We start from the raw sequence: 12,150 nt of genomic DNA, 5'->3' as shown, positions 1-12,150 counted from the left end.
AAACTGTACGGAGTAGAATTTTTTGCCGATTGGCGTTGGGGTATATAAGCAAGCCCTGGCTTGTTGGCCTATTGTGCTACCTCCGAAATCCCCATAACATAGTCTCCATCCCGTCTACCCAAGACAACAGTGCCCACGACAACGTTCCGAAGTCCCACTGAGCACTACATAAAACGAAACAAAACGAAGCCATACGAACACTCCAAACGGCGGGGAGCTGTACGAGCAACGTTCTTCTCGTGCACCATTCCGCATTCCCGTCTACGGCCTAGCTGCCCGGCGATCCTCCTCGACATCTATCGATACGTTCCCACTAATGCGACACGGCTGTCCTCGACAGCAAGGACTGGTCTCGTTCCCACATCAGCCACACGACCGCACCGGCAGGCCCGGTGGCCAGGCTTAGTGTGACGATCACGAAGGCCGACTTGGCCCAGCTCCTGGCCTTCATAGGCCTCTCTCTCGCGTTCACATACAACGCGTAAGCCCAGATGATGGCGCCAGTAGAGCCGATGTACTGATCGTATAGAAAGAAGTCGTGCATCCCGGTTGCCATCGATTCCATCTTCTCGGTAGACCAGAAAGGGTGGGGCACAAAGACATTGGTGATAGTCCAGGCTTCGCTCAGACGAGCTGGGAACATCGAAGGACGCAGGTAAACCGCCGCAATTAGCGCGAGTGGGATCACCTGAGACAGAATACACCATACGAACGCAAAAAGGTAAGACTTCGCGAGCGACCTCTTCTCATGCGATCTAGTTGACAAGACGGAAGACAGCGAACCGCCAGCGAGAGATTGCTGCTGCTTCGACGAGCTCGGCTGGTATACGTTCGGGGTATGCGGGCGAGCGTGGGGGGAGCGCTGGAGCGCTGCTTGCCGTACTGCGAACAGCTTCTGCAGGAGCATGGCGAAGATTGGCGATCCCTGCCATAGTCCGCCGAACCACTGGTGGAGGCGGTTCGAGAAGAGCGGAACACACATCAGAACAGCCGGCACGACATAACCAAGCGTGAAAGCTTCCGACAGGGTCGATAATTCCAACGGGTTAGCAGTTGAGACTACTTCGACGAGCCTCGGGCTGATTTCTTCCGCGGTGGGCGAAGTGAGAAAATGGAAAATCCCGTAAAGGGGCATCGTGCAACCATAGCTCGTTGCTTGCATCAAACATGCCCAGACGGAGAAACTGGCAACGAGGTCATTAGCACGCCGACGCCGACACAAAAGTCGAGGGGGAATACTCACAATCTGATCGTGTTGGATTGGTTACCGCGTCGCAACCCCTCGATGGTGGTAACGATGAGTATCGCGAGATATTGCCCGGCGAAATGGAAGGAGTAGAGGGAAAGCTGAGGCGAGCTTCCGTCGGTCACGTTTGCAAACATGACCGTCGCCAATGTGAGCAGTTTATCTAAAAAGCCGATCCCGGTGTAGCGAGTGAGGATGGGATTGGTGGTGCCCGGCAGGTGGTGCGGGCCCTCGTCGCGAAGTCGGATGAGGGCATCGTAGTAACCGTTTCGGAATAAGAGACCGTACAGTGCGTTCGCTCCCAGGGCGTAAACGCACAACAGAGCCACCACGACACCCGCCCTCCTCAGTAGCGGGGACAACATGGTAGAGAGGAATTTTCCTGCTGACGACGTACCAGGCAAAAATTGGTCAGCGAACGCAACGAAGACAGACAATCCGAACTCGGGGCCACAGATTATAATGAAGGTCTCAGCACGCCGGTTTTGCCCTCTCCAAGTTCGGCAAGAATGAGGGCTCCACTCAGTTCTAACAGCTACTCCCAAGTTGGTGGTCCAGCCTACATACGGAACCCGGGTATCCAACAGAGCTCCCCCAAAGAGACGGGGAAACCATCGGTTATGTATGCGAAATTCAGCAACATGCTGTTGGTACGGTGCATCTGCGTGGAGAAAGGGGGAGGGGCAGTTCGTCGGCACTATAGAGACCAACCTCTTGCTGCCTACTGCTGCTTACGGATGGCGGATCACCACCACCCTCTCGTTTATCCCAATAACAAGACTTTCATATACATGGTTCTTGGAGTTGGCGATGCAATCAGCCAGGTTGCTCCCAACATCGCGAAACTCGGCTGTTCTAGACCAGACCCTCTCGAGTGGTAGGGTGGTGACGGGTCTGGCGGCGGCGCATAGCTGAATCCCACGTGCAACCCCCTACAGGAACCCTTGAAAGCTTCAGATTGGCCCTGTCGAAGTTGGTTGGGGCTCTCAGTCGCGAACCACCATCCTACGGCCACCCTTCGAAGTCCAACACCGGGGCGAGAGGGAGGGAAAGCTATGATGCCATAGCACGTCGACCCCTGGACCTGCGTGATACTCAATGAGGATAAGGGTTCGCGCGATGTGACGTGGCTTTTCGCGTGTGTATTGTGGGTGGAGTCTGAGTTCTAGAGTGCAACCCAAGGAAGAAGAAAAAGAGGATAATCGTACGGCATCACAGGACGATCACAGCTCTTAGGTGCGGCAGCGTCATTCCGTCTTTGGATATCCTACCCACGCGTTCTATCTACCGAACAGGGGCCGGGCCGCTTTCTAGCATCTCTTCCGACCCTCCCTCCCCCTCCTATTACCATCGTCCTGCTATCTCTGGGTTGTCGCAAAGGAGGGGAGAGGGGGGAGGGGGAAGACGCTTCCTTTACCAAGAGACTCGCATGACGTGGAGAGTCTAGATAGGGCAGCCTGATATCGAAGCGTCGCGGGATAGACTCGGCAACACCACCCAAGCAGCTTCTCAACCGATATGAGAGGAGCGTACGCCTTCCCGGAAAGGCTAACGGGGGTCTGACGGCTGGGATTAGGGGACCTGGATTTGAGCCTTTCCTTCGGACCCGCCCATCAGCGTGACAATATAGCCTTGGAAGGTGGTGGGGAGGAGAACTTGTCAACGAGACGGCACGGGACGAGGAGGGGGGGGGGGGTTGAGGGAGGGGTTTCATGGGAAGGGATTAGATGATGATAAGAATGGCTATGCGCTCGGCTCGAAGAGGTCCCTGAAAATGGGCTCTACGCTGGCAGGCATGTGAACCCGACCTATTGGAGTTTACGCAGCCCAACTTTTTATGTAAAAGGGAGCTGATAGGACGCGACTCGTGGCCGATTTCTCAGTGCCCGACGGCACCATACAGCTCGATCAATCATGTGGCGCGACCGATCCGTCGGTCTCGATATCAAGGGGCAGGGCTCTCTCTGCTTGTCCGGCAAATTACTCACCTACCGGTGCGGACAGGCACGGTTTTTTTTTTTTCTGTGATGGCGCAGCTCTTGACCTACCTAAATCATCGACTTCGCGGACGCTCCGCGAGCATATTTTAGGTCACGCGAACGGCGTATGCCAACATGATGTAGGCGCATGTCTTACCTTAACTTCGGAAGCGGTGATGTCGCCGCGGTCGTCTACTGATAACTGGCGACAAGACAACGGAGAGGGTCGCGGGAATCCCCCGGGGTTTCAACAACAATCACATGCGATCAACCTTGGTTCTTGAGTCTCGCTAGAGACTCGATGTCAATAGCGCGCTTCGCGAGGTCGTAGCGAATGCGAGAACTCGATATCAAGCCTGGTCCTATTTGCGTCCGGGATGGCATCCCCTGGCTCGGCACATGTTGCTAAGCGATATGAGCTAACCGCTTCCATCGCCAAGGCAGAGTCTGTTAGATAAAAACAAGCTCCGCTCCCAATTCCATTTCAGCGCAAGTCTCCTTGGTGCGCCCAACGAAATGCGAGACCCAGCGAAAAGCCTCAGCAAAACCACCCTCCCCACTCCTGTGTGTATCGCGGGCCGTCGGTAGTGGCTAACTGGGGGTAGGCCGGCTGCTCACAGGCGCGAGAGATGGAGATCAGGCCTCATATCATTAGACTAGCACGCTCGTGGCCCTTCGACACAACGGGTATAGTAATCGGAGGATGCCAGCCGAGACCCAGCCAGGGAAAGCAAAAGAAAAAGTTCTACAGAGGCCCATCGGTCTCGGGCAGCAGCGCGCAAGCTGGCGAGAACGGCTAGGTAGATGCGTCAAAGACAAGTAGCAGACGGGTGCGCCACGTTATATTTTCCGCAATGCCTTATTTGAGGCCGGACGAATTCTTCTTATCCATCAATCGCACAGAGAGTTCGCTGTGGGCAACGTCTTTCGTCCGAACTCTCTAGACCCCGAACGCAACGCAGCACCCTGGCCTATATTTAGCCCGCGTGATAACGGGATGGATTTTCTTTTCGCCGCTCACCTTTTCCCCCTGAATCCGGTTTTCCTCTAGGGGTTCGTTAGTTCATTTTCAGTAGGCTCTCAGACCCTGGGGTCGCCCTGGCGCACGTGTTTTCGTGACCTGGTAAGTCTTGTTTCAAGATAGCCAGGCTTGGTCTCTCTGACGGGTCACTCAGATCTCAACATGACAGTTCATGGTTACCAACAGATCATAAACAAGGTCGCAGACTAGCTACCTAGCTTTACCTACATGATGGAGTCGCCACAGCTCCCCATCCCACGATCCGGTCTCTTTGGCCCGGGAGACCTGCCTGATCGTACACCTCGCCTCCGCGTGGCGCCACCCAGCAACCCCGCATTCTCTTAACGTCGGTTATACGGGCGGCAGTCTGACCAACAATAGCCTCTTTATTCGTTGGTTGCGCGGGGATAGATTGATCACGCCCAGCTAGGACTAGCAAGGATTTCCCCGCAACACCCCGCGCTCCTAGCCCGGCGCTTACTCTAAGATGGGCAATTCTCCGACTCCCAAGCCCGACGATATCAAGCATCGTGGAGAGCTGGAGGTGAAGGGGGAGGAGGAGGAGGAGGCGGAGGGGGAGGATGAGGAGGAGGAGGAAGGGCTCTGTGCTGAATCGTTCAGGATATATACCTACCTACGTGTAGCTAGTGGCTATACGGGGAAGACGGGCTGGGGGGGACGACAAAGGTCTGGCCGCCTTGGATTGCTCGCAACTGGTCCATATGCCTCTCTGTTGGTTATTTTCGGAACTGAAATTGGCTGCCAATCTCAGAGGGGCCCGTCCCACCTTGTGTCTGTCCTCGCTATCTGAGCTCGTCGGTGGAACGGCGCATGCGTAATCAAAATCCCCGCTCCTATTTTCATATAGAAGGATGGCCCGGTCCAGACTGCGTGATTGGCGTCGGCTTACCTACCGGAAAAGATTACCCCAGGCCCACGTTTCGGTAAACATGCACTCTTTGGGATACCCCAGATTTCCGGCTTAACATGGCGCGAGACTAGATGGGTGGATGGGAATCCACCACGAGAGATCGATACCTCGGCCGTGAAGCACGTCGGTATCCTCGAGGCAACACCCAACTGGATTTCTCGTACCTAGGTTAGTCATCGGCTGGTTCTCACCAGTGAGGTGCGGTGTCGTGAGATCTGTTCCTCGGTCATTGTGCGCCTTGGCAAAGGGACCAGTGAGACCGTCTTCAGCTGGGAAGGATAGTGTCCTGCGCCAAGCTACGGAATATCAGATGTTTCGAGAGTGCCTCGTGTAAGACTAGAGGACTAGGTATGCAACGTTGGAGACGGATACTTATCGACTGACATGTATTGGTAATAGTAGAACGCGACGATGAGAGTCTTTGCACGAGAGTCACTGCGCTTTAGGGGATATGTTGTCATTTCTACACGTAGAACACTTGTGGTGCCAGATAGGCCTATTTGCCTCGTGATCGAACGCCACCGCCTGCCGGTGATCCTAGACCGACAGCTCAAAGGCCCGCTTCGGCCCAGATAACAAAGCCAGGCTACATCGTGGTGCCGTACCGCTACCAGCACCCTACGGTGAAGAGGTCGCTGCCAAGCGAACCCCTCGTTCTCCAACCTCTCCGCACGGCTCCTCCCTGAATTGCCGCGCTGCAAATCCCACGAAGTTGTGTTATAAAAGGGATCCTACCGGCTCCCCTGCCATGAGCGTGGGCGATATTCTGCTACCCCCAACTTTTTCCCCCGTCCCTCGCGCATTCGACGAATATTACGGTTCCCGACCTCCCCAATGACCACCGCGACAGCCATGGATCGCGACCACGAAAAGGACGAGCTGTCCGTCGGACACGTCGAAAGCGGGAAGGGCAAGCTCTCGGACGCGGCCGACGACGAGTTCGACGAGAAGGAGGCCAAGCGGATCATATGGCGCATCGACCGCCGGCTCGTCACCCTGGTCGGCGTCCTCTACTGCGTCAGCTTGATGGACCGCACCAACCTGAGCACCGCCGCCGTCGCCGGCATGCTCGACGACCTGCAGCTCGTCGGCACTCGCTACGTGAGAGAGAACCCTCCCCCCCCGTGCCCCCGTTTCTTTTGCCTCGTCCGCGCTGCTTCTTCGCCGCTTGGCTGCCCCCCCAAAACCCTCCCTCCGTCCCTCTGCGACCAGGCTTTGTTTCTGACCCTTTGCCGCTGCGGCGGGCGCTGCCGTCTGTCTAGTCCGTCGTGACGCTCGTCTTCTTCATCACGTACATCATCTTCCAGCCGCCGTCGACGGTGGTGATCCGCAAGGTCGGCCCGCGCATCTTCCTGTCGACCATCACGCTCTCCTGGGGCGCCGTCATGATCGGCTTCGGCTTCAGCCCCTCCTTCGAGGTCCTCGCCGCCCTGCGCCTCATCCTCGGCATCTTCGAGGCCGGCTACTTCCCCGGCTGCGTCTACCTGTTGTACGTGCGACTTCGCTCCCCCCCCCCCCTCCCCCTCCGAGCAAAGCGCTGCCCTCGTCGAGGGGGCACCGCGTTGCGCCACGTGTGTGCGTGTGTGTTGGCTAATGATGACGACGGTGCTGTCTGCTCGTGCTACAGGTCCACGTGGTATACGCGATGTAAGGTCACGCCGTGGGAGTGTGTTTTCGCGTGTTGACGACGGGGCTAACGAAAGGTCAGACGAGGTCGGTCGGAGATATTCGGTCTTTTACCTGCTGGGCTGCGTCGCCTCTGCGTGCTCGTGAGTAGTCCCTATTATTTCGATGTCGTCCACATATTACGTCCGACGGGTAGCACAAGGCCGGACCCGGAGTTCGTGCGTGAAAGGGACAATGGCTTACTTGCGGACTTACTAGTGGCATCCTCGCCTTCGGCCTGATGCAGATGGGCGGTCTCGGGGGCTTGGCCGGCTGGCGATGGATTTTCATCATTGAAGGTCAGTCATGCCCATCTCATGCCCGCTACACATGAGAAATTCGATCTAAATACTCACGCACACGCGTGCTATCACCTTAGGCATTTTAACTTGTGCTATCGCCTTGCTCGGATATTGGCTCTTGGTCGACTTTCCCGACTCGAAGCGGCAGTCCTGGCAATTCCTAAATGCCAGAGAGCGAGCTTGGATCATCAGACGCGTCGACGCGGACCGTGGCGATGTCGTAGTCCCCAAGTTTGAGCTGAAGAAGTACTTGGCATCTGGTAAAGATCTGAGAGTCTGGTACGTATGAATGTCGGCAAAGAAAAACAGTCATAAAGGGACAGCGTTTGGGGAGATGACCTCCTTGGACTAACATCATGCTTCCATCTTCTAGGTCTTACAGCCTGATCTCGTTTTGTACGAACACGCTCACTTACTCCATGGCGTACTTCCTGCCGCTCATCCTCTACGAGAACCTCGGCTTCTCCAGGGGTGCATCGCAATGCCTGGTAGCACCTCCGTATGTGTTTGCGGGCTTCTACATGTACTTCACCGGCTGGATCGGAGACCGGTTTCACTTGCGCGGCCCAGTAATCATCGGCAACATGGTCCTCGCCCTCATCGGCCTGCCAATCCTCGGATGGCATCCCAACAACGGGGTCCGCTATATGGGTACTTTCTTTGTCACCGCCGGAGCGTCCGCAAATGTCCCGGCCTCGCTCGCGTTCCAGGCGAACAATATCCGCGGTCAGTGGAAGCGCGCCTTTGCCAGCGCCTCATGGGTCATACTTGCCAGCATTGGAGGTATTGCTGGTAGTCTAGTTTTCAGGTAATGACGATCTCTTCCTACCATCCTCGTTGTCGGTTCGCCAATGCTGATGGATTACTCTAGGTCTCAAGATGCCCCCACCGGCTACAAGCCGGGGTTGTATGCCTGCATGACCTGCTGCGCTCTGTGCATTACCATCGTATGTTTATTGGATCTATCCTTCTATCTCGACAACAAGAAGGCAGACCGAGGCGAGAAGCAGCTGGAAACGTCTCATGTAAGATGAACCACCACCATGAGACAACAACAACCCAAACTGACACATGAATAGGAGGAGCATCAAGAAGATTTCCGATATACGTATTAAACGGAGGCGACCTTTAAGAAACACACATTCGGTGTTCTTTAAAACCGAGCCCGGCGCGAATGGATTTCGTAGCGTCTCAGCAATAGTCACCAGCGTTGCAGTAAACTAGGGCTGCAGTAATATTAGAGAGCTATTACATATAGTCAAGCCATCTGAGATCATGTGGTCGCGTTTAGAGGTAGACAAACCCTTTGTTAGAAGGAACCGCCGAGGGGACAACACCCTGTAGTATAAAGTCCTAGATGCCTAGACTATGACTCAGTGAGCTAGCTTAATGAGATATGACAGCCAAGGGTCCCTGGAATGGGAGATGAGTTGTAACACTTTATTGGGCCTTTGAATCCGCGCATTTTCAGCCCCTGAACGGCGTGAGGAAACCCGATTCGGCATTTTGTCGGGGTCGGGGATAACAGTTATAGTGTGTTAGAGTATTGACAACTAACCACATAAGACCCAACACCGCGACGATGTAAGTTGAGTGTTGCACCAATACGAAAAAGTGATATTCATGATAGCGTAAACTACTTGTGCAGTTTCTGCCTCACTATTTTATTTTATTTTTTTTGTTAGAAGAAAAAAAAGAAATCTAAGGTAAACACCAGCGAAGTGGACTTTGCTATGCACAACCACCATGGCTCCCCTAAGACCTGTTTCTGAGCTCGCATCCATCATCGACCGTCACACCAAAACCTTGGAGAACTCTCTAAAAGGGACTCCAAATGCTGCCTTCTCGCTTGGCCTCGGAGCGGCTCCGCAAATCCATTTCCCCGGTCCGCTTGAGGCTACGCGCGGGGAGCTTCTCGAGGCCCTCGATGAACTCCGTGCTCGCATCCTAGGCCCGGTGGGCTATTTTATGGCCTTACTAATCCCGACGGTACGCAAGAACCTCTGTTATGATATATCCTTGTACGGGATTCGCATTGTGGTACTTACTATGCGCCCCTACAGCCCGCCCTGCTGGCCATCTTCCACACGCTGTATGCCTTTGACGTCGCCTCGCACGTGCCCCTGACGGCGAACGGGGAGATCACGTACGAGGAGCTCGCGAAGCGCTGCGGCCTTCCGGAAGACGACGCGCGCCGCATCGTGCAGGCCGCGATCGCGTTCCGCGTCTTCGAGGAGGCCGTCCCGGACGTGTCCGTCCGGCACAACGCGCTGTCGGCGGCGCTGGCCCGCCCCGAGATGAAGGACGGGCTGGGGCTCATCGTCGAGGAGCAGACCGCCGGCGTCGCGAAGCTGGCCGAGAGCCTCCGGCGCTTCCCGGGCAGCGGCGAGCCGGGCCACTCGGCCTCGGTGCTGGCCTTCCGAGAGGCCCAGGCGGTCCGCGAGCACGCGTCTCTGCAGAGCGAGCTCCCCGACCCGAGCAAGAGCTTCTTCGACTTAATCGCCGGCGACGAGAGGCGCGTCGCCCGCTTCCGCTCCGCGATGGGGCTGTCGACGAAATCCGCCGCCCTCTCCGCGACCCACGTCGTTGACAACCTCCCCTGGGCCGACCCGAGCCAGTGCCCGAAGACGATCGTCGATATCGGTGGCGCGGGCGGCGAGCTATGCCAGCTACGTGAGCACATTCCCTAGCCCCCTATTTTTTGCCCTGGGGCCATGGTTCCTGGGGCCGAAACTGCTTGCCTGTAACTGGCTACTAACACGCTTTCTCGCAGTGCTCCGGAGCTTCCCCGCGATCAGCAAGGCGGTCGTGTTGGACCTCCCGGAGGTCGTGGCCGACGCCAAGGCCCCCGAGGATCTCCAGGGCCGGCTGGACTACGCAAGCTACAACTTCCTGACCGAGGAGGTGACGCAGGTCGCCGATGCGTACCTCTTCCGCCACATCTTCCACGACTGGAGCGACCAGTACTCCGCCAAGATCCTCAGGAACCTGGTACCGGCTCTCCGAAAGGGGAGTAAGATCTTCGTGTCCGAAGTGGTGCTGCCGGATCTGAGTGACCGGAAGCATACGAAAGACCAGAGACAGCGGTCAGTGCAGCCTTCTGTTTTCCCCATTTCTTTTTGAATATCCGGCTGGACTTCAAGTGTGTGCGGCTTCTTTCTTGTACGAGGTACTGACTCCTAGACCGGTCTCCCAGGAGCGCGGATATCTTCATGAAAATCGGCTTTAACGGCAAGGAGCGCAGCGAGCGCGGCTGGGAGACCCTGGTAGCAGCAGCAGACCCGCGCTTCCGCATCGCCAATATCATCAACCCCGAGGGGGCGCACGACTCTCTCATCGAAATTGCCTTCGACGTGTAGGGTCTGGGAAACGCTAGGCAATATTGCAAGGCGCGGGTGGGTATGAATGGGGAAGCGAGCGGCTAACCGGGTGCAATGGAAGGTTATGCAGGGAAGAATCTCCCCTTATCGCGTATAGGAGGCTGTAGGTCCATATTTCAACATCGTGGAGGAGTGTACGATTACTTTGGCTCGCCTCATAATACCTCTAGGTAAATTCAACGTAGACGATCCAGTATTGGGCGTCGTACCTAAAATGCAACTGATACACCCACATATATAGTAGAGGTGAGAGCTTCTAGCTATACGTGCAATTACGGTACGGAGATTTCTATCACACGGTCGTGGTGTTGCATTAGGTGCTACGTAGCATATACAGGCCTGTCTAGATAAGGAGGCCCGACCTTTCTTTTTTTCTTTCAACAAAAGTGGAACACTTCAGTTATCAACTCATTCGATCAGTCTTATTTTGACATCGTGCTCTGGATTGCTATGATATTACTGCTCATATACCCATGCACAACCGTCCTAACGGTGGTCAACACCAGGGCCAAAATGCGGGGTATATATAAGAAGCGTAAGACTGGTCTGGGTAATAAGGTCAAGAATTAAGCTTGCGGGCTTGATCCGTCATGTATTGGAGGTGTGAGTCCGTCACCGGGCTGGGTATCTGACCCATGATGTTTTGGACCCGCTCTAGCAGGAACGGGCCCGGATTGCACTCGTTATGGTCGACGTGCGAGTTATCGGCGGTGCCAATGTCGTGGATGATGATGTTGGTCGTCTTCGAATAGACGGCCATGACGCTCTCCCCGACCTCGGCCGCGTCCGGCACGGGCCAGAGGCCGGCCCTCATGAGGCAGAAGGTCAGAGAGCCCAGAATCATCGATTCGCATTTGTGAGGACCCATCCAGGTGGCGTGGTGGCACCATCTCGGCTTCTCGTCGACGACGGTAAGGTTCGAAACCATCTCGCTGAACGTGTCTAGTAAAGCCTGTATCGTCTTGATGCGAAGTGCAGATATCCGTTCTATGGTAACCCGTGTTAATATATGGATCCTTGCCCGCAGATAACCGAGTAGGCTTAGGGGACTGGCAACCTACCGATGATATCCGGGGGGAACTGGATAGCCATTGATTGATTATTATCGACGTCGAACGCGTCGGCTTCAGACTCTAGCAGCATCCGCCGGCAGATGGCCGCAAAAGACTGCTTCCAGCCGAGTTCCCACGATATCCACAGCATCTGTAGCCTCAGCTCGACGGACTCCCGCTCCTGTTTTTCTATCGTCGCCATCCACGTCTTCGCCCAGGGCCCCAGCATGTGCGTAGCGTCGTAATAGTGGGTCAGGACGGTGAGGTCGTATAGCTCTCTGATGGAGAGGGACTTGGGCACCTGGTCGAAGTGCCCATGGGTAATGATCATCAGCACTTCCATCGGTGCGGGTTTGTCTTCGGGTAGATCTACGATCCAGTTCTCGGCATCGTTAGCCTGGTTGGACCGCGCCTCGGCAAATCCCCCATATAACATACGCTCGAAGACTGGCGATACACGCGCGAGGGACCTCGAGCAGACGGTGAATACAGCGGGCGCCGAATCCGTCCCCTGCCGGCCGATCCGAAGCTTGACGTCGCCGCGATGGTCAAATTTTGTGGGTTGGGTCGCCAT

General features: G+C 55.8%; 4 protein-coding genes across 4 annotated transcripts; 2 read left to right on the top strand and 2 right to left on the bottom strand.

Annotated features, from left to right (window-relative positions):
- Positions 1–313: 313 nt before the first annotated feature.
- GGS23DRAFT_605303 (uncharacterized protein) lies at positions 314–1,611 on the bottom strand (the record flags this gene model as incomplete). Its single annotated transcript, XM_051519735.1, has 2 exons — positions 314–1,184; positions 1,244–1,611. The coding sequence occupies 2 exons, from the start codon at positions 1,609–1,611 to the stop codon at positions 314–316; spliced, it is 1,239 nt and encodes a 412-aa protein (XP_051372002.1).
- A 4,015-nt stretch (positions 1,612–5,626) lies between these two features.
- GGS23DRAFT_569150 (major facilitator superfamily MFS-1) lies at positions 5,627–8,637 on the top strand. The gene is made up of 9 exons (XM_051516437.1): positions 5,627–6,278; positions 6,440–6,666; positions 6,805–6,824; positions 6,886–6,946; positions 7,062–7,141; positions 7,222–7,423; positions 7,518–7,952; positions 8,016–8,169; positions 8,224–8,637. Exons 1-9 carry the CDS (start codon positions 6,012–6,014, stop codon positions 8,257–8,259), a joined length of 1,482 nt encoding a protein of 493 aa, XP_051372001.1. The 5' UTR covers positions 5,627–6,011; the 3' UTR covers positions 8,260–8,637.
- A 68-nt stretch (positions 8,638–8,705) lies between these two features.
- GGS23DRAFT_609816 (S-adenosyl-L-methionine-dependent methyltransferase) lies at positions 8,706–10,771 on the top strand. The gene is made up of 4 exons (XM_051520294.1): positions 8,706–9,133; positions 9,208–9,817; positions 9,918–10,230; positions 10,341–10,771. The coding sequence occupies exons 1-4, from the start codon at positions 8,891–8,893 to the stop codon at positions 10,501–10,503; spliced, it is 1,329 nt and encodes a 442-aa protein (XP_051372000.1). The 5' UTR covers positions 8,706–8,890; the 3' UTR covers positions 10,504–10,771.
- A 312-nt stretch (positions 10,772–11,083) lies between these two features.
- On the bottom strand, positions 11,084–12,150 carry GGS23DRAFT_597044 (uncharacterized protein; the record flags this gene model as incomplete). Its single annotated transcript, XM_051518564.1, has 2 exons — positions 11,084–11,511; positions 11,586–12,150. The coding sequence occupies 2 exons, from the start codon at positions 12,148–12,150 to the stop codon at positions 11,084–11,086; spliced, it is 993 nt and encodes a 330-aa protein (XP_051371999.1).

Source organism: Durotheca rogersii, assembly GCF_024521655.1.
Source record: "Durotheca rogersii strain YMJ 92031201 chromosome Unknown GGS23scaffold_10, whole genome shotgun sequence".
NCBI lineage: Eukaryota > Fungi > Ascomycota > Sordariomycetes > Xylariales > Xylariaceae > Durotheca > Durotheca rogersii.
This window is presented reverse-complemented; position numbering and strand designations above follow the sequence as displayed.